At 45.5% G+C, this 22,316-nt stretch overlaps 1 protein-coding gene across 1 annotated transcript in view; it reads right to left on the bottom strand.

Annotated features, from left to right (window-relative positions):
* Window positions 1–213: 213 nt before the first annotated feature.
* The window catches only part of ANKFN1 (ankyrin repeat and fibronectin type III domain containing 1), a 432,348-nt gene continuing 410,245 nt past the window's right edge, over window positions 214–22,316 (bottom strand). The window contains exon 17 of the mRNA XM_066586983.1: window positions 214–1,013. Coding sequence (XP_066443080.1) covers window positions 214–1,013 — 800 coding nt within the window. The remainder of the gene's footprint in view (window positions 1,014–22,316) is intronic.

The following is a 22,316-nucleotide window of genomic DNA, read 5'->3' on the forward strand; positions in this document are numbered from 1 at the left end:
TCTACCTAATGTTTCCCACACATCTCTTCCTGTGCATCATACCTTTGTACAGAATTCTCTATGTATAAAGTTACAAACACAAAACACAATAATACCAAGTCATGAAGGTGCAGTTGAAGAGCAGCAAGATGAGAGATGATCTTGTAAAATGTAGAAAGATTCTTAAAATTTGAATAAATGTTCTAAGATTTGCTACAATTTGTCTCTTTGACATTATAACGTGCTGCTGAACACCTCTGATAACTGCAAGTTGTTCTTCTCATCAGGGTCCAAATCCGAAGCAGCAATAACCTGCACAGAGGGCTCCTTGGCTGGAGAGCGAGAACCATCTATATTCAAGGTCCATGTTTTAGGCTCATCTTCAGATAAACTCTGTTTGTAAGGCTCAACATAAATCCTGCGTACATTTGTCTTTGATTCACCGTACTTGGATTTGCCATCTTCTGGCAAGCTTTCAGTATGAGGTAAAAAAGTGCTTCTAGGGCTATCCACCGGTATTGTGATATGTTGACCAGAGGTAGGCTCTTCGGTAAAATCTACAGCTCTTGACTTGTGCTGGGTGTAAATGCCTTCCGAAAGCGATAATGACTGAGATTCACTATGCACCCGAAGCCAACGGTGGTGACGACTAAAATAGTTGCAATGCTGATGTTTCCCAGACCTCTTTTTGCCTAGAAGGCTTAAGTGTTGCTTTGAGTTGGATGTTTTCTCTGTGGTTTTTGATGGGAAACCCACTACTGAAAGGTTTTCCATATATCTAGTGCAGAACTCAGTGTTGGGATCTAAAGCACTGCATTCTTCTTTCAAAGTCAGAGAAGGCTTCATGTCATGAACTTGGAGAACATCGGGTGCGCTTCCACTGAGGCCAGACACAGCTTGCTGAGAGATATCGTGTGAAGAAGAGTAAACCAAGTCCAGTTCCCGAGGGCTCAGTGCATCGCTGGAATCATAGTCGCTGTCTGTAGGAAGGAACACCTCAGAGCAGCCTTCCTCATCAGAACCCGTCTGAGAATCTGCGAGAAGAAGAGAGTGCAGCTTATCAATCTTTATATGATATGGCAACATAATATAAAGTATATTACAATGCAATAAAAATGAACACCGATCACTAAAGTTGTAGGTCTTCTTAAGGGTGGAATGCTTTCCATATTGCAGTTCTACAATGGTATAAAAAAAACTGAAAAGCTCTAACCAGCACCTGACCTCAGGAGCATGGAGTTACTATATTAGAGTGAAAACGTAAGTTTATTGGGGGTAACTATACAATTCAAAGGAGGCTCTTGTGTCTTGTTGCGCTGCCTCTAGTCTGGACAAATGATAAGATACGGTCGGGCATGGAGGCATACAAGCTCCATGGGTTATCCTGTGGCACATTTGTCCACAGATGTTGCAACTGGGCCTCTACATCCTGCACACTCATAGGCTGCCAAAGCTGGCATCTCAGCTGGTTCCATAAATGCTCAATCGACAATAAATCTGCAGACTGGCTTGTGTGGCAACCTAAAGTACAGAAATTTCCAGCAGCACTCAATATATATTCCCCAAATTCCAGCCACTGGTATGTAAAAGGCTCTGTTTTGGGCCAAAACGTAGCCTACCTTTTTAGACCATAGGAAAATAAAGATTTGACTACTTTTATGATATCTCTGTATGCTGCCACTATTCTTTCATATATGGCAACCTGGCAGAGGCATTCCTGGGATACCGTTGTTGTGTTTGGGTGAAAAAATGCCTGTTAGAAGCCCTGCCATTAGAGGAAACACATATTGCTGAGCTGTCGTATGCAATGACTTCTCGGATCATCACACCAGCAGTTGGGCAGTGTGCTGCTCCACAGCAAAGAAAGGATTGAAGTGCTTACCATGAGGTCTCCATATTCTAATATGACTATTGTCGGCTGCTAAACAGAACCTGGATACATTATGGTTCCAGTCTATAGTAGTCCAAGTTGCTCGTTCACAACACCACTGTAAACAAGTATGCTGGTGTTGGGGTGTTAATGGCAGGGCATGTTATACATGCTGTGACATGGAAAGGGTTCTGTACTGATGGTGCCAGCTGTGTCTGAATGGTGGATAACAAAACCTCTCCTCAAGGTTGTTGGCAGATCAAACAATTCTCTCTACTGGTGCTCCATTTGGGCAGTCTAGAGACTGTCCGCCGTGTACACATGCACTCATATAACCACTGCTCCCAACACCTCCTAACAGCTTGGTCTGAATGGCACAGATGATGGACACTTCACTGAATTGACCATACTGCATCTCTCATTCCAATGATGCGCTCCTCTCAGAATCTGTTACCTGGGCATAATGTCATCGAGTGCCTCGTAGAGCCATGTCTAGTAGTCAACGATCTCCCAACAAGAGGTCCACTACATACAAGTAGTCTCTGAAAGCTTTTATAGTGCAATGGGTGAAGCACTTTTACAGCCTCCGGTGGCAAAACCCACTCTCTAATCATACCACATGTGTAATCAAGCTAACAATGACCACTTGTCTGTATGTTTGTGTGTGAGTGCTTCTGATGCTCCGCCCGTGGTAATGTCATCGCTCCACCCCCTAGTGACACCATTGAAGGTCCTACTACATATATAAAACACAGAGTCTGACCGACAGAAGAACAACACAGTTAGGGATCTTGGAAGGGGAAGACAAAAATAACAAAATGAGAATACAACTAAGCTGTTATTATCTCAGAAGACACAAGTCAGAAGTCCTGGCAGAAGACAACAACCTACCTCCACCACAGAGATCTGATGGGCTAAAGGACCTGTGATGGTGTCACTGCTATGGGAGGAGCCATACTGTGTGTGTGTGATGTGTGGGGTGTAGTAGAGCTGTGTGTATGCATGTACCATGTAGCAGAGCTGTGTGGCGCATTGCGCCACCAGAAACACTGGTACTATAATTTCCTTCACAGCAGTCCTAACAGTACACACTGATCTACCACCACCACCACAGAGATCTGGTGGGCTGAAGGGTCTGTGGTGATGTCACTGCTGTGGGAGGAGCCAGGCTGTGTTTGTCTTTTATGGTAATCAAGTTACTGTGTGTGTGTTATGTGCCACCAGAAATACTGCTACTATAATGTTCTAATAATTAGTAGTCATGTACATATCTGCCTGAGACATGACTGCATGCCAAGTTTTGCAACAATCCAACATTTCTATCTGGGTGCATTTTTTGGTCAGTTGGTGTAGTTGTATTCCCAATAAAAACCACTTCTGGAACATCTTTTTTTTACAATTCTGTGTTTTGTTATTCCTCCTAGAATTTCATACTTAAAATGACAACTGGGCGTGGCCATTCTTCTTGTCAAAGGAGTGTGTCACTACACAGTCAGCACTGATTGGATAATGTCAGAGTGTGTAAGGACAACCCCCAATTGGTAACACCTAGGTGTTAACCTATTCATGGATCTCTAGGAGGAACAACCTGAGGAATGGCAGAATGCAGAGTTCTAAGAAAAGTTACTCCAATATTCCTATTTCATGGGGGAATACACGTGTTTACTAAAGCAGACAGGCCCTTTTTAAGTTATGCGTGGCTTTTAAAATGTCTTCCAAAAAATTATAAGTCACTCCTCAAAAATATCTCACACCCATCAATACAAAAAAAAAGTAAAGAAATTAGTTTGTAGGGAAATGGAAATAGAAATGAAATGGCTGTGGGGTTCAGGATTTAAAGGGAATGAGTCGTATATTAGAAATGAGAATATACATAATGGTCTGCTGAAATAGCACCGGTCCTGCCTGCTATTGTGCCTTCACCTGAATGAAACTGAGCTACAATTCCAGATGCGGCCTATTACCAGGAGTGGCGCTGTTTCTGACTACAAAAAATAAAACTTTGTTTAAAGGGTTTTTCTTGGATAAACTATTGATGACATGTCCATCATTAGTAGTGCGACAGTCACGGTGGTACGAGCCATAAGATGTGAGCATCTGATAGACCACAACAAACAACTCAGGGCTCCTGCACTTAAGCGTAAGCGTTTATATGCTTGTGTGAGGAGGATGTAATTGCACTCTGAATGGAGCGCTATCATGTCTTCTCGTCAGCGTTTGCAGGTAAGTGTCCTTTTATGCGCTGCCAGGCCTGTTCACATCGGCGTGGAACACATCCGCGCCAGTTTTGAACAGGTTCAGCAGCCTAATTGGACCCCGGTGTTAGCAATTAACACTGCAAATCACGCACTTAGGCTGGATTCAGACGAACATATATCGGCTCGGTTTTCATGCCAAGCCGATATATGGTGTCCTCATCTGCGGGGGGAAGAGCCAGGAGCAGGAACTGAGCTCCCGCCCCCTCTCTACCTCCTCTCCGCCCCTCTGCACTATTTGCAATAAAAGGAGGTGGGATGGGGCGGGGCTAAGTTTCAAGAATTAGCCCCGCCCCATCCCACCTCTCCCCATTGCAAATAGTGCAGAGGGGCGGAGAGGAGGCAGAGAGGGGGCGGGAGCTCAGGCGACTGTTTCTGGCTCTTCCAGGCTCCCCCCCCCCCTGCAGAGAGGGACGCCGTATATCGGCTCGGTGTGAAAAGCGAGCCGATATACGTTCATCTGAATCCAGCCTTACGTGCGTAATTTCATGCAGACATGACGCGCCTTTGTGCACCCCCATAGACTCCTTGTGTGCGCAAATGCATTAAAATAAATGGGTTCCATCGTCAACGGTTTGCGCAAGCGATTTTACGCACACGAAAACACGTGCAAAATCGCCAGTGTGCAGGATCCCTAAACGAATGTAAACAGCCAGTACCGACTGACTAAATCCAATCGATAAGGGCTTCTTCAGACGGGGATATTTGTGCGATTTTTTTTTTTGCATAAGTAAAATATATGCGCGCAAATCACAGAGAATAGAAACCATCGATGTCAATGGGTTTATCCCCATCAACTTTCATGCGTGTGCAAAAAAATAGGACCTGCTCTATCTTTCTGCGTATTTATGCAACAAAGCTCCCATAGAAGTCTACGGGAGGTGCGCAAATGTGCAATACGCCAAAAGAGAACACATCTCCATACAATACCATGTAAAAGAGAACACATTAAGCTAAAGAGCTCGTGGGCACGTGTAAAAAGTACAGTAACGATCCGTTCGTAATTAACCCTTCGTTCACCGTGCAAATACCTTGTGCCGAGGCGAACGTATCTGCATATACGCTGGAAGCCCTAATACCGAAGAGCTGGCTACTTTGCATGCGGTACACACATTCCTATCCAGCATGTTTAAATTTGTAGCCCTCTGCTAAGTGATCCATTGAGAACATTCCTATTAAGACATCCTAAATCAGGAAGAGCCCTTATTTATTTTTTTGGCTTCATTTACTTCCTGTGTTTGTACTTTGCAAGCCTCCCTCCAGTATCTGCAGAACAGTGGGGGCAGTATTGGTTTCATCAGTAGCACTCAGCAACCCCAACCCTGGGGAGACCTTCTTTTCAAACCTTCCTTTAATTGCCAACACCACAAATCTCGCCCTCAGTAATCAGGCATAGTTCCCTTGTTTTGTCCTCTCTCTCTCTTTGCCTTTTGAAAGAGATTTGCACCCCTTCAATGCTGGAGGAGACTGTGATGCCCGTTTTTTTCTTTCGAAGGGTGTTTATGTCACGGCCAATCTGCCACACTGGTGTTACTTGCACATTGCTGGTATATTCTAGTTTCCTACCTTCTGTCTCCTGTCTAGTCTTAGTTATGTCTGCAAGGGATTCTGCTTTGTTTGATGAAGCTAATCTTTTCATGCCAGGGTTATGATGAAGAGAGAACGGTATTCAGGATTATGCCACTTTCTTTAAATAGAGAAGGTGCCTGGAGCCACGTGCCTTCTTATGACTGACAATGTAGGGCAGGGACGGACGCGCTGAAACGCTGAAGACCCAAATCAGGACGAGGTTTTTTAACTTCGTTTCTACTTTTGGACGAGTTAAGTGAAAGTTTGTTACCATATATGATCTCGGAAAGTTACATGTTACTCCGAGGGATGTCAGAGTTTGTAGCAGAGAGGTGCGATCACTTCGTGTAATAGTATCAACCTCCGAAATGATACATTTTACTCAAAGTAGTGAGAAGAGGAATTCGACTTTAGTGTTGATGACAAATATGTAGAAGTGAAACGTAACAGAAATAAAGTAAATAAATATTATTTTTCTATAAGGGGAATAACAAACATGTTTCCTGATGTTATATTAGCAATATCGCAATAATCGGGCAGTGATTGGCGCTGCTTCCGTTTAGCACGGAGGTCGGTAGTCGCGGTGAGTTCTCACACAGTGGAATTGCTGCGGAATGTGAGTTAGACTTCCAGAGCAAGTACAATGTAATGGCTACACATGACTGTTTGCACAAACGCACACGCTTCAGCGGAATTGCGAAGGACTTGATTTGCGCACGTGCCTGCGAATTGTACTGTATTTTTGCACACTAAGGCTGGGTTCATACAGGGCGGATTTGCCGCGGAAATTCCGCGCAGAATTTTGCCGCGACAAATCTGCCCGCGGCTGCTAATCTCGGGATTAGCCAGCCATGTGGACGAGATTTCTCTGAAATCTTATCCACACGGGACGGCCAATCCGCTGCGGTAAATCGGGCTGGAACCGCGGCTTCGGCGGCCGCAGCTGCCGCAGCCACGGTATCAGAATATGCAGCATGTCTATTTATCTTTTCTTTCCGCCTCAGCCGCACTCTCCTCTATGGGAGCGCCGGCCGCAACGGAAAAGCGAGCGGCCGTGCCGCTTCAAAGCCGCTGCGGGTTTTTCCACGGCGGTTCTCCCGGCAGAAATCTTGCGGTTTTTACTGTGGCCAAACCGCGGGATTTCCGCTGGGAATACGCCCAGTGTGAACCCAGCTATAAGGCCGGTTTATAAGCGTGCCTATCAAGGTCCAGCTGTGTTCTTCTTTCACAGAATTGCGCAGCATCTTGTGCACTGGCGTACCTTTTTTAGGCGGTTTTTCACTGTGTTTCCCATGGCGATAATCCGGCCGCGGGAAACACAGTGAACGCTTTCCATAGACTACTATGGAAAGCAAAGCCCCCCTGTTCACGAGTGGAGAATCATAGTGGTTCTCTACTCGTGGGATTTAAATCGCAGCATGCCGTGATTCTCTGCGGTGAGCCTATCTGTCAGATAGATTCAGCGCAGAGAGCTGTCAGCTCTCCCCTGCTCCCTATTGGCAGCTCGCGCAAAGATCTGACGCGGGATATCACTGCGCCCATGGACAGGAGTCCTTAGGCTTTTATGGGGACCTTTGGTGCGCAAATGTGCATTAGAGCAGGTCCTAAAATGAGAGGAATCCATTGAAATTAATGGGTTCTATCGTCTGCTTATTGGGCATGCGAATACGTGTACAAAGGCTTCATTTACACAAGCGCATAAATGGCGACGTTTTTACGCCCGAGCTATATAAGCGACCATCTGAGCCATTGGTTTCCAATGCATTTGTTCACAACGGGCGAATATGTGGTGCGTAAAAATGTTGCGCCGTCAAAAATGGAATATGTGATGCAAATACGTGCCGACGTATATACAGTGGGCAAAAAGATAGTTCTGGAATTATCTATTGCCTGAAATACGGCAGCGGCTCCTATAGACTGCTATGGGAGCTGGGAAAAAAGGGAGGGGGACGCATTTCAGCAGCGTCAAGCACTGCGAAAAGGTTACATGCGCCTCTCTTTAGGCAGTGGAAGGTATCCCGAGGATTTTGGCAGAGTGAGGGTTTTCCAGATGAAAACGCCGCTCCTGGTCGCATGAATGCACTCGCCGCGATCGCGGAAAAACGTTCACTCATGCCAATAAACGGCGTGGACAAGAAAATGCCTACATTCGTGTGAAAGAGCCCTAAGGCCTTATTCAGATGAGTGTTTTTTTGCGCACAAATAGCAACACACAAAGATCGCATTGAGTAGAACCAATGATTTCCTATTGAAGCGTTCACATGAAGATACGCAAAGCACTCGCACCTACAAAAGATAGGAGACAATGGCTACAATGCCCGCATTTAAGGTGCATGCTGCAAGAAAAGGTAGCACCTGCGTTTGGCTCCTATGGGAGCTGGATTAACACGCAGCACACACCACGGATCGTGGGAACATGCAAATTATGCGCGAATGTAGATCACGCTGGCCGATATATGGCGTCCCTCTCTGCATGGGGAGGAGACTGGAAGAGCCAGGAGCAGTGCACTGAGCTACCGCCCCCTCTCCACCTCCTCTCCACCCCTCTGCACTATTTGCAATGAGGGGGGTGGGGTGGGGCAGGGCGGAGCTAAGATCTGAGACTAAACTCCACCCCGTCATAATAATGAGGCTGGAAGAGCTCCTGGCTCTTCCAGCCTCCTCCCCCTGCAGAGAGGGACACCGTATATCGGCTTGGCGTGAATACCCAGCCAATATACGGTCGTCTGAATAAGCCCTTAGGCTGTTTTCACACTGCCAAGAGTATCACACGGTATTTATGTGTTGCGAGACGCACAAATCTCAAATAAATATGAACTCCATTCTTTTGAATGGGGTCATATACATGAGCATTTTTTCCCCCACATCGAATTGCACCGCGATGTGAAGCTGTTAACGAATCGCAGCACGTCATATCTTTGGGCGTTCCTTCGCATCGCATCTCCCGTTCTTTTCCAGTGGGGTGGCGAAAGCATTGCAGCACATGCTGGGTGCATACGGTGCGATGCGAGGTTTCCCCATTGATAATAATGGGAGACACTCTGCTATCCTCCACCGTGGCTGACAGTAATGGCGCATGACCTACTTCGATATAAAACGCCTCGCATCCGTAGGGAAATCGCATGTTTGCAAGCGCAATGTCGCGCAATAATTCACGGTCCGATATTATGCTTGTCCGAATGAACTGAAGCAGCTGAATCCTGTTTCGGGTCAAATTTCGCTTAAGGTTCAGTTCAACGCGAACCCAAAGTTTGGGTGGTCTGTCTCTGCCAAGCTCCCAAAATTTACTTTTTCTCTTCAACTATATACACTATATAAATACAAGTGATGATTATTATGAAGACACCCACACAAACACAAGAAGAACATACAGACTCAATGCAGATGTTTTCTTTGGTCTGATTTGAACCTAGGACCCCATTGCTTCTAGATAATGGGGTCTTATACTTCTTCCTCCTCCATAGGAGGAAGAAGCATGGTGGCTCAGTGAGTAACACTGTTGCCAGCCAGTGCTTCGGTTCTAGGTTCCAATCTGACCAAGGACAAAATCTGCAAGGAGTTTGTATGTTCTCCCTGTGTTTGCATGGATTGGTTCCTCATGACAATAATCCCCTTTATGTAGCACATGCATATTAGGCAGCACTTTACATCATTTGATATTTTCTGTCCACATTGGGGCTCACAATCTATATTCACCTATTAGTATGTTTTAGGAGTGTCGGAGGAAACCTACATAAGCAAAGAGAGAACATACAAACTCCATGCAGAGGTTGTCCTTGGTCAAATTGAAATCTAGAACCCCAGCGCTGCAATGCATTAGTGCTAACCAATGAGCCACTACTTCTCAGGAGGAGGAGAAGGAAGAAGGCAAAAGAAGAAGCATGGTGGATCAGTGGTCAACATTGTTGCCTTGCAGACCTGGAGTTCTAGATTCAAATCTAGCCAAGAACAACATCTGCAAGGAGTTTGTATGTTCTCCCTGTGTTTGTGTGGGTTTCTTCTTCATACATTTGAGGGGGAGTAGGAGAACTGTGATGGCTATTAGACAGTGATAATCATCGGTTTTAGGGGTACTGGTGAAGTTCTGTTTCTGTTCAAACAAATTTGGACTGAACCAAACTTTTTGCCAAACTTCGGCAAACTGGTCGAAGTTAACTTTTTAAAAGTTCACTCAATGCTACTCAGAATAGGTAAGTAGAAGGTCCATGCAAGTCAAGAGCTTGAGTATTCAAACCCAATGTTTAAACTACTAAATGTTTGACTTGTTTATTAGCAGATACAAATATACTAAGTGGATCTTAGCCTCAAGTGGTCTGGAAACTGTATTTACAGATCCGGTTCTTAAGTGTCTTTTAAAATATAGCTGAATGTTTATGGATATTATCATACTGACACGATCATAGCCTAAGAGATGACTCAATTCATAGGTTATAAATAATCTACATATAACACCCAAGAACATGCTAAACTTAAAGGGGTTGTCTCAAGGAAGCAGTGAATTTTTTTTATTGCCCAGTCCCCCTAATTAAGCATACATTACTAAGGCCCCCTGTAAATGACTTTTCTAGCTGGTTTGTACTTACCGTTCCAGCGTTTCAGCAACTTATAAAAGTTTCCCCAAGATGGCCGCCGGCTTTTTTCCCATCGCTTGCTGTAGCCCGACGTGCGCGCTCCCGAGACGCTGCCAGCTGTGTCTCCATGACAACACGACGCCCCGCAGCCGCCGACCGGACCCCTGGAGTGAACACGGCCGACCAGTCACCCACCGCCAGGCAGCAGGTAACCGGCGCAGCCCCTGGCCCCCCCACACTAGACCCGGCTCCCCCGCGCTACCGCCCCGTCTCCCCAGCGCTACCGCCCCAGCTCCCCAGCGCTACCGCCCCGGCTCCCCAGCGCTAGACCCTGACAGACGAAGGCCCCCTCGGCCCAGCGCTAGGCCCCGGAGATAGAACATTCTGCAATGTGTTTCCCTGGATAGCATCGCATCGCTTGTGTATATGAACCCATTCAAATGAATGGGGTTCATATTTGTGCAAGATTTGTCCATCTCACAATGCAAAAAATCTCAAGCAATTTTCTCATCCATGTGAAACCGGCCGAAGAAGGTTATCAATATTAAAAGAAAACCTCTTTAAGAACAAACCAGGTTTTGGCCTACAGGACAAGACTGTTTCTGCTTTTGGTCCTTGATGCATCCATGTGTGTTGCAGGTGTCCATGTTTTATGTCCGTATGTCATCTATGGGTCATTAGATTTTTTTTCTCATGCAAAAAAAAAAACACAAGATGTCTCAATTTTTTAACCAGTCCTCCATATGTGCCCCAAATTTTCTTTTGAGCACCCATTGACTTGAACTGATCAAGTCCAAAAAAGGCAATGCTGTGATTTTTCTACAGTCCATGTAAAAAAAACCCGCATGTCTGTATAGTCCAATTGACTGCAATGGGTCAGTGTGCAATCAGTTGCAAATGCGGACAGAACACGGTCGTGAGCTTCGCCATGTGAATAAGCTCTTAAGCGGCCCTCACATGCATTCTTGTGCCGTTATTATGGACGAGTGTCCATACCCAACAATGGGTCTACTGACCAGAACTCACAGCATCATAGGTAATCGGGCCTGCGGATTAATCCTTAATACAGGCGCAAAAATGTGCCTGCAACATGCTCTTGTGAAAGTGGCCTTAGGAAGAGCCATGAATAGGCAAGTGCCGTTTCTGGCTGCATAAATGCTGAAAAAACTGTGAAATAGCATGGTATATGGGAAGGTAAGTAGAGATGAGCGAGTATACTCGCTAAGGCACATTACTCGAGCGAGTACTGCCTTAGCCGAGTATCTCCCCGCTCGTCTCTAAAGATTCGGGGGCCGGTGCGGGTGACAGGTGAGTAGCGGAGGGGAGAGGGGGAGAGAGAGATCTCCCCTCCGTTCCTCCTCGCTCTCCTCCGCCGCTCCCCGCCCCCCGCCGGCCCCCGAATCTTTAGAGACGAGCGGGGAGATACTCGGCTAAGGCACTACTCGCTCGAGTAATGTGCCTTAGCGAGTATACTCGCTCATCTCTAAAGGTGAGTCATTTAGCTAGACACTACAAGGCTGATATAATAGGATATATCTGATCAAATAAAGTCTTATCCGGCTTCCTGTCAAGCTGAATAACTGTCTAATTGTATCATTCTGTGTTCTATCTCTGTAGGTTGTATACAGTCTACTAATTATTGATTTATTTTCGGCACAAGAAGGATATGGGCTGAAGAATTTCAAAATTTACAGTTTGCCTTTGTTGTAGTATTCCTTCCACATTCTGGAAGCCTACCAGGAAAATCCTAGCTTTCGGCCTGGCAGAGGGTCCATTGCTGACTGATATACACAGGAACTCGAAAATCAAAGTAGAATAGCTGGTCATATATCATTGTAGTAATCAGTTCAGATTGTAACAGTCAAGATATTTTGACTGAGAGCTCAGATTCTAAAATATTATAAGCTGTAATTAGGCTCAAGATGATAAATCAGAATGAACTCTTGAAGGAAGAAGCCAATTTAAGCCTAAGGACACTTCACATGATAGTATGTTGCACCAGTATTTGGAAATCAAGGAGTGTGGGCTCCAAAAACAGAAGAGGTACAAATCTTTCCATTATACTGCGGAGGACAGCAACTGTGTTTTTCTAATCCTGTAAAACCGCTCTAAGGGCAAAGCCATTTTTTTTTTTACTTTGTCTCACCATATTCCAACAGCCATAACCTTGTATATTGTTGTGGCTGCATGAGGTTTTTTTTTTGTATTTTCTTATTGCACTACTTTTGGGTTACCATTAGTGATGAGCGAGCATACTCGCTAAGGGCAACTGCTCGAGCGAGCATTGCCTTTAGCGAGTACCTGCCTGCTCGAGATGAAAGGTTCGGGTGCCGGCGGTGGGCAGGGAGCTGCGGGGGAGAGCGGGGAGGAATGGAGGGGAGATCTCTCTCTCCCCCTCCCCCCCGCTCCCCCCTGCTGACTGCCACAACTCACCGCTCTCCCGCGCCGGCACCTGAACCTTTTCTCTCGAGCGGGCAGGTACTCGATAAGGGCAATGCTCGCTCATATCTAGTTACCATATAACGTTAAATGATTCTTTTATTTATTTATTTTTATTATTTTATTTTTCAACAAATGAATGTAAGAAAAGTAATTGCACATTAGTTTTTAGTTTCCCACCGCTCACCAAGCACTATAAATTCGAATATGCAAATTTAATACTGGGCTGCATATACGCACTGTATAACAACTGTTTACTTTTACAACTTTTTTTTAATGTTACCCTTATTGAAGTTTTTTTGAAAACTTTATTTTACCTCTTTTTTTCCCCGTCGTACTAGAGATGCGTTGGGTGAAACAGACTTTGTATCTTTGTGGACTTAACATTGCTTTCTTTTTTTTTGTTGCAATTAACTATTGCACTATTATGAATTACTTTGCATGTGTCTGGTCTGATGAATTGGATAATGAAATTAATATCTTATTTTTTAGGGCTCAGTCACACGGATTTTTAAAAGCATTCATGAATTCATGAATGGGTGAGTGCTGCCTCTGATTGGCTGAGCGCAGGGGCCAATCAGAGGCAGCTTTTTAGCTGTCATTCAATAGCCGAGAGCTGCCTCTGATTGGTCACAATGCTCAGCCAATCAGAGGCAGCCCTTTCAGCAGGCGGGGATTTTAAATCCCCACCTGGTGAAAAATCCTCAGAGCAGTGCAGGAGTAGAGCCGGCTGGACGCGGCTGAGCCCCAGCAGCCGCAGAAAGGTGAGTAATTGAGTATACATTTTTTTTCATAGATTTTTGGATTGATTTTCAGGGAAGGGCTTATGTTTTAAGCCCTTCCCCAAAAATTACTGCAGCGCTTGCCGGCAGCCCATTGCTTTCAATGGAGCCATCTGTATTGCCGGCTCTATTGAATTCAATGGTAGAACACCCCTCTCCTCTACCACAGCTGTGACAGCTATGGCAGAGGATCGCGATCTTCACTATATGTTCTTAATGGGGTTGGCGCTGCTGCCGCTGGCCCCATTGAGTGTGAGGTGAAACCTCTGGATGCGACAGCATCCAAGAGTTTCACATACACAGAACACTGGTTTGCGCAGAACACAGTTATAATTTTCGCCGCATGCATTTGTGCGCATGTAAAATTCACCCGTGTGACTGAGCCCTTAAAGGAGATGTCTCGAGGAAGCAGTGAATTTTTTTTTTTGCCCAGTCCCCCCCATTAAGTACACATTACTAAGCCCCCCTGTAAATGACATTTCTAGCTGGTTCGTACTTACCGTTCCAGCGTTTCAGCAACTTATAAAAGTTTCCCCAAGATGGCCGCCGGCTCTTTTCCCGTCGCTCGCTGCAGCCCGACGTGCGCGCTCCCGAGACGCTGCCAGCTGTGTCTCCATGGCAACCAGACGCCCCGCAGCCGCCGACCGGACCCACCGCAGCCGCCGACCAGTCACCCATCGCCAGGCAGCAGGTAACCGGCGCAGCCCCCCCCCATCACAGCGGCAGCCCCCCCGGCCCAGCGACAGCCCCCCCCGGCCCAGCGCTAGTTCCCCCGGCCTAGCGACAGCCCCCCCGGCCCAGCGCTAGTTCCCCCGGCCTAGCGACAGCCCCCCCCCGGCCCAGCGACAGCCCCCCCCCCCCCCGGCCCAGCGCTAGTTCCCCCGGCCCAGCGACAGCCCCCCCCCCGGCCCAGCGACAGCCCCCCCATCGCAGCGACAGCCCCCCCCATCGCAGCGACAGCCCCCCCCATCGCAGCGGCAGCCCGGCGCAGCGGCAGCCCCCCCCGGCCCATCACTTACCAGGACAGCTGGACGGCGGGACAGCTGGGCGGCTTCTCCGGACAGCTCGGCAGCTCTGCACCTTCCTCTAACAGAGGAAGGTACAGAATGGCCGCTCCAGCGCGCTCCCGAGCAGTGACAGCTCGTCTGCGCATGCGCAGAAGAGCTGTAGCGGGGAGCACACTGAAGCGGCTCGTGCTGAATGGAGAAGACTGGACTGCGCAAGCGCGTCTAAAAAAGCAAGCTGCCGGCGAATTTAGACGGAACCATGGAGACGAGGACGCTAGCAACGGAGCAGGTAAGTGGAATAACTTCTGTATGGCTCATATTTAATGCACGATGTATATTACAAAGTGCATTAATATGGCCATACGGAAGTGTATAACCCCACTTTGTTTCACGAGACCACCCCTTTAAAGGGGGTTGTGTCTGGTATTGCAGCTCAGCTCTCATTCACTTCAATGGAGCTGAGCTGCAATACCACACACAACTGTATCGACAAGGGTGGCCCTGTGTTTGGAAGAAAACAGCCATATTTTTCCAACCCTGTACAATCCCATTAAGTCTATGATGCATACTGCTCATGGAGAATATATTTTGCGCTTTGCACTTTATTGTTGAGCCAGACTCCTATGAGAAAGAGTAAAGGCCCCTTTACATGCAAAGATAATCTTTCAAAGGAATAAAAGATTGAAAGTTTTAGGGATCTATTTGCATAAAGTGTTAATGGCCTTTAACACTTTATCATCTTCATTTGCATGTAAAAAAAGCCTCCAGTTGTTTGCAAAGCCCAGCTTGTGTTTAAACAAACGCACAGCTGTACTAACAGCTGCCAACACGTTCCATTGTTCTCCTCCTGGCTAGTGTAAACATACCAAGGGGAGAACATCCTGCAGTCTTTTGAAAGATGAGCGAAATACATTCAAATGGAATGTATCTGCTCAGTCGTTCAGTGGCTGAACAATGGATTTTAAATTAACCAAAATCCATCGTTCAAACAAAAAGTGCACAATGCCCGCATTTACACGTAACAATTATTGCTCATTTTCGACCGTCTGGATGAATTTTGAGCGATAATCATTGTATATAAAAGGTCCTTAAGAGCTCCTCTTATCCTGCCTACACATGCAGATCGGCAGATTTCTCTGTAGACACATTGATATGGGCAGAGGCGTAACTTAAAGCTCCTGGGCCCCAATGCAAAACCTGTAACAGGGCCCCCAACTATAATGCTTTATTCATAGTACTGGGCTCCCTATATGGAGAAGAGAGGCCTTATGGGCCCCCCCAAGGCTCCTGGGCCCGGGTGCAACCGCATCCCCTGTACCCTCTATAGTTACGCCCCTGGATATGGGGACAACTGTCAATCATTGTGTCCTGGTGGGGAAGGCAGGACTCTTAGTATCTCATGTTATGTTAGGTTTTACTCTGCTTTAACTGAGAAATCCCGCTCCAAATCATGCAAACCTATAGATGTTGGAGCTCAGCTTCTCTCCCATCATGTTCAGGACAGCAGAAATCATCTGACAGGTTCCCTTTAAAGAGAAGTTGTCAGATCAGAACAGCACCATAAACTAGGCTATTCTGCTGATCTGGGAGGTTACAGGGAGTCGGGGGATGTCAATTTTATATTCTCCTGGATTCCACGGTGTTCAATGGTAAAGATCACACGCCACACGAAGATATGACCCTTCTGTGAGTGATGTGCGCACGGTCTCCCGTAGGCTTGTACGGAAGAGCGTGCACACATCACTCAAGGAGTCATATCTCCATGCCCAGTGCGATCTTCACCGGTGGACACCATGAGAACAAGTGAACATAAAAATGACATTCTCCGCCTCCCTGTCACCTCCCGAAACAGCACTATACCTTAGTTTATGGTGCTGTTCTGATCTGACAGGTTCTCTTCAAAGGGATTTTCCCAGGCTCCCCCTGTTCTCAATTGGCCTGCATACTGATTTCTCTTCTTTGCTGTAATCTCGCGCAGGCGTTGTAGCAAACCCTGCCCACAACGGCACACCTTATCTCTCCCTTACTAGCTAGGACTTCAGTGCTGTACTGCACATGTACTTTGAGGATCGTTACTCCCACTGCGTCTGAGCTCAGATGACTGTGGTAGTAGCCATCCTCAAGGCACACATGCAGTACGCCGCTGAAATCTCAGCAAGTAAGGGAGAGCTGAGGAGCGCAGGAGCGGGCAGGGTTTGTGATGGCATCTGCGCAGGATTACAGCGAAGACGAGAAAACAGTATGCATGCCAATCAAGAGCAGGAGGGCGCCTGGCATGGTGTTAAGGGAAAATCTGACTCTTTACCTCATTTTAATACAGGGTGGGAAAACTTCAAAAGCAGATTGTAACGGTAACGGGGCATGTATTGCATAACTAGTTGGCAATAAGGAAATCTCATTAGCAACATTGTTAAAGGTTTATCCTAGATCGCATTATAAAAACCTGATGACGGGTTACGTTTAAAGCTCCTGTGGCCAAATGCAAAATTTACACCGCAACTCCTCGCCTTCCATTTATAATACTGGTGCCTTCATATGTGGCACCAAGTACCAAGGTGCTGCAAATGGCATAAAGCAACAAAAACAACCACTAATGACTTCTTCAACAGTTGTCCCCTGCCAGTCTTTGCTTCTAAGCTTCCACAAGAACACTTCAGCCAATCAGGGACCTCAGTGGGCATGTGCCATACAGAATGGGACCAATGAGGCCACTGATTGATTACAGCTGTGGCAAGTTAGAGCATCATGCTGAATTAGTGGGAAATTAAAGAGCTCAGTAGTTTTTTGTTAAATTTTGTTATTATAAAACATTAGCAGATTTTTTTTATTCAAGATCCGAAGAACTGGACAATTCCTTTATGAATATGGTGTCTTCCTACCATACTGGAAGCAGGAAAGCTGAAGTCATATCATAACTGTGCAGTGAAAGACTGATCAGCAATAAATCACTGATCAGATCTTCTATGCAGACCATAAAATCATCATTGGTCTGCCGTTGCATCTGCCAGTGTAAACAGGTTCATCTATGAACAACTGCCTGTTTACTGTGATGGAGGTTGGCGGTCAGGGCCATCTCAACCTATCCGCCTCCGTTCACTGAGAGATGATTGCTCCAGTGTAAAAGCACAGGAGCGATCATCACTGGAATGGCTGTTGGGCGCTTCAGCCATAGAAGGGGGCGTAACACTTCCTGGCCATACAAACTTCAGGATGTTGCTGTGCCGCATAGTTACCAAACCCTAAAGTCTTTAAATAAGACATGTTTACATAATACTATTATATAGTGCTTATTTAAATTAAAGGGGTTCTCCGGGCAAAAACTACTGATGACTCATCCTCAGAATAGGTTATCAATAGTTAATCACCAGGGACCTTCCATATAAGATCTCCAGCGATCACCTGATCGTCTGGCCTGCTATCAGTACAGCAGGCCAGACATGCATAATAGAGGACGGCAGCAAAACTGCCCTAGTTGGCTTTATCGTCATTGAAACCAATGGGAACTCAAAAACACGATTACACTTCCCCGTCTGCCCCCAGAAGTGCTAGAAGTGTAATAGCTGCTTTAACTCCCATTGATTTCAATGGGAGTGAAGCCAATTACAACACTTCCGCTCCTATGTCTTACGACATATGTCCAGCCTGCTGCACTGACAACAGGTCTAGCGATCAGGTGATCACTGGTGATCCCAGTGGGTTCCCGGCCATTAGGTTAGATCATCAATAGTTTATGCCCAGAAAACCCCATTAATATGGCAACACAGTACCAAAATAAGAACATTTTAGAGCGCTCATTCAGAGTCTTCAAAATGAAAGATTTAGAGATGTTGTGGAAGACCGGCGTTCCTCCAATTGAGAGGTTCCGATAGCAAAAGTGATCAAAAAAACTTTCAGAGCTTTAGATGTAAGTTCAGAGAACTTTTAATAAGTTTGTTTCCCCATTTTGCTGGATTATCAGATAAGGGGGGGAACAATCAAACTCTGCACCGGCAACTTCTGCCATACCCTACGACCAACTTTGCTTCTTCCGAATGCAGAGCTAGTTTTGGGGAACATAGCAGCCCGGCCTATACTTAATAAGAAAATGTTAAAAGTCGTATTCAACAGAAGTGTCATAGAAAAAAATCTATAACACAACTGAATTCAGTCCTCAAACTCTCTGCTGGCAGTGCTGACATTTATACCTTGTTCACCTGTCCATAGGGCCTCTGTTCTCTTGTAATTTGTCTGTGCCATATACTATGTGTTATACCAGTTGACATGCCATTTGAGCTGCAGTAAAGCTGGCGACACTACTGAACACTGTACAGTTTCATAAGTGCTTCTAAACAGAGGTGGGATCAGGTTTCCTAATGTAAACTATAAAGTTATGGCAGAGGGAATATATTCTTCAGAGCCTGAATATTTGATGAGAACAGCTGAAAGGCATTAATAGAGCCAGCTCTTTTTTTTTTTTTTTTTATTTGACCGAAATTAGAATTTTAAAATTAGCGTTAATAAGAATACAAACATGTATAATAACATCAGTGTTATTAGGTGTCAGGTCATTAAATAGTTAATTTGCTTAATTTTCTTATTAGAGCCTGTGTTTTTGACCCCTGTGGCTCTGAAAGCCGAATATTTAGAAATCTGTGGAAAATACGCCTTTGCAACTATTTATAACTAGAATGATGACTCACGCCACCAGCAAAAGCATCTTGACCACAAATACGCGGAGATTTCAGGCAGGCATCTAGTAAAAAAAAAAAAAAATGGTCTTACACACACACACATATATATGTATATGCTGTATCCTGCTAGAATTCCACAATGATGGGATTGAGTAACTGGGAGTCCAATAAACCCTGAAGCAGTTGCAAGGAGGACATTACTAAACCTGAAGGAGTTCACTGTTCTACCTAGACTACATCCCCAAGGCACCACTGTATTTTTAGTGTGTGGCTGAATGATGTCTCTATGTGCACTGAACGCACAGGACTTAAGCGACTACAGGGCCCTCCTGCATAGTCACAAAACCAAGTAGCTCAGTTTTACAGGGTCCATGACTTACAGCAGCAGGAGTATAAATCTTTCAAATTACATCTGTGTCTCCAGTGTTCAACTCTGCTTGAGTACACAGAGAGGGGTATATTAAGAAAACCAATGAAATTATATATGCACTATATATATATATATATATATATATATATATATATATATATATATATATATATATAGTGCATTTGGAAAGTTTTCAGAACTTTTCACTTTTTTAACATTTTGTAATGTTGTGGCCTTGTGCAACTTTTTAAAAAAATTACATTTCAACTTGTCATTCTGCACTCAATACCCCATAATGACAATGTAATTTTTTTTTTTAAATTTTGTAACATTTTGTATAAGTATTCACACCCTGCACTCAGTACTTAGTTGAAGCACCTATGGCAGTGATTATAGTTTCTGGTCTTCTTGGTTATGATGCCACAAGGTTTGCACACCTGGATTTTGGGATTTTCCACCATTGTTCTCTGCAGATCCTCTGTAAGGTTAGGTGGGTACCGACCATTTTTAGGTCTCTCCGGAGATGTTTGATTGGGTTCAGGTCAGAGCTATGGCCGGGCCACTCAAGGACATTCACCTGGGTTGTCTTGGCTGTGTGCTTAGGGTCATTGTCTTGTTGGAAGGTGAACCTTCTGCCCAATCTGAGGTTTATTGCATTCTGGTTCAGGTTTTCATTAGGAGGCTTGATAAAGGTGTCATAGCACACAGAAACGCATTGGCCATTCATCTAGATGTTTCGTCTGTTGTTTTTACATTTTTGTCTGTAGGTTTTGGTGCGTGTCAGCCCATTCTAATAAATATTGGGAACCTACACCTTGCTGGATCTTCTTCAGCAAATACCAGTGCATGCACCACTATAAACAACTGCCTAGCAGGATTAGGGGGGTTCCCATTGAAGACGTCCCTGTGACGTAAGTAAAGATGCATTTACACATACAGGTGATCGCTCAAAATTCGTCAGAAACTGACTGCTTTGAGTGCTCATTTTGCATAGGTAATAATGGGCTAATCAGCCCTTTAGTACTTCATCGCATGTATTTAGAGAACAGCGGGTGATCTGCTCTCTAAATACATCGCTATTGTTCTCCAGTGGGACAGCAGTTGTTAACAGCTGTTAAAGAATGTTATCAGCTGTTATCAGTGCTGCCTGTGGAGAACTCAACATGAGGTCTGTCTGTTAATATCTCTTGTCTACCAGGTTTTGTAATTTCATCCATTCAGCTTTCCATCAACCATGACCAGTCTCCTTGTCCCAGATGCTGAAAATATCCCCACGGCATGATGCTGCCACCACCAGGCTTTACTGTAGGGATGGTATTGGGCAGGTGATGAGCAGTGCCTGGTTTCCTTCAGACATAACAGAATTACGCCCCAAAATGTTCAATCTTGGTTTCATCAGACCACAGAATCTTGTTTCTTACAGTTCGAGAGTCCTTTAAGTGCTTTTGTCAAACTACAGGTGGGCTTTCACATGTTTTGTTTTTACTGAGGAGACACTTCTTTCTGACCACTCTGCCATAAAGCCCAGATTGATGAATAGTTGCAATGATGATTGACCTTCTGGAAGTTTTTCCCTTATGCACACAGGATCTTTGGAGCTCAGTCAGATGGACCTTTAGATTCTTGGTCACCTCTCTTACTAAGGCTCTTGTCCCTCAATTACTTAGTTTGGTGGGTTGGCCGGCTCTAGGAAGAGTCCTGGTTGTTCAAAACTTCTTTCATTTAAGAATTATGGAGGCCGCTGGACTCTTGGGAACTTTCAGTTTAGCGGAAATTTTTTGTAGCCTTCTCCAGATCTGTTCCTCCACACAATCCTGGCTCCAGAGATAATAGTTCAAAGGTGTTAAGTCTGGCAATCTTGGTGGCCATTCTACCAGAGCTCTACCGGTATCTCTGGGGCCATTTTAAGTCCCTTGGGTATGCAGAAAAAATATGTGATATGGTTCACCTGAAACGGCGAATGTATTGAAATGTTTTAGAACATATCAATAACAGTTTCATGAATTCTTAGCATACCCCGAGTTTATTGAGTGATGCACATGCTTATATAAAACACATTTTTATCCAAGTAGAAATCTTCTAAATATATTTTCAAGTTCAATTCCCATTTCTATATAAGGTGAAGTATTTGGCCTCATGAGTGGTGTCAATAAAAGACTAGAGACCTAGCTATGGGTGTGGGTGAAGCCACCTTTTTTCTGAAAATCAAGACATAGTAACATAGTATGTATGGCCGAAAAAATAAATATGTCCATCCAGTGCAGCCTATTTCCAACCCAACGTTGATCCAGAGAAAGGCAAAAAAAAACCCTAATAAGATAGAAGACAATTTTCTCCATTTAAGGGTGCATTCACACGAACGTATATCGGCTCGGTTTTCACGCCGAGCCGATATACGTTGTCCTCATGTGCAGGGGGGGAGGCTGGAAGAGCCCAGGAGCAGGAGCTGAGCTCCCGCCCCCTCTCTGCCTCCTCCCCACCCCCTCTCCGCCCCTCTGCACTATTTGCAATGAGAGGAGGCAAGACGGGGGCGGGGCTAAGTGCCGTGAATTAGCCCCGCCCCCGTCCCGCCTCTCCCCATTGCAAATAGTGCAGAGGGGCGGAGAGGAGGCAGAAAGGGGCCGGAGCTCAGTTCCTGCTCCTGGGCTCTTCCAGCCTCCCCCCCCTGCACACGAGGACGACGTATATCGGCTCGGCGTGAAAACCGAGCCGATATACGTTCGTGTGAATGCACCCTCAGGGAAAAAAATTCCTTGTCGACTACAATCTGGAAATGGGAATAATCCCCGGGTCAACAACCCTTC

Source organism: Eleutherodactylus coqui, chromosome 13 (genome assembly GCF_035609145.1).
Source record: "Eleutherodactylus coqui strain aEleCoq1 chromosome 13, aEleCoq1.hap1, whole genome shotgun sequence".
Classification (NCBI taxonomy): Eukaryota; Metazoa; Chordata; class Amphibia; order Anura; family Eleutherodactylidae; genus Eleutherodactylus; species Eleutherodactylus coqui.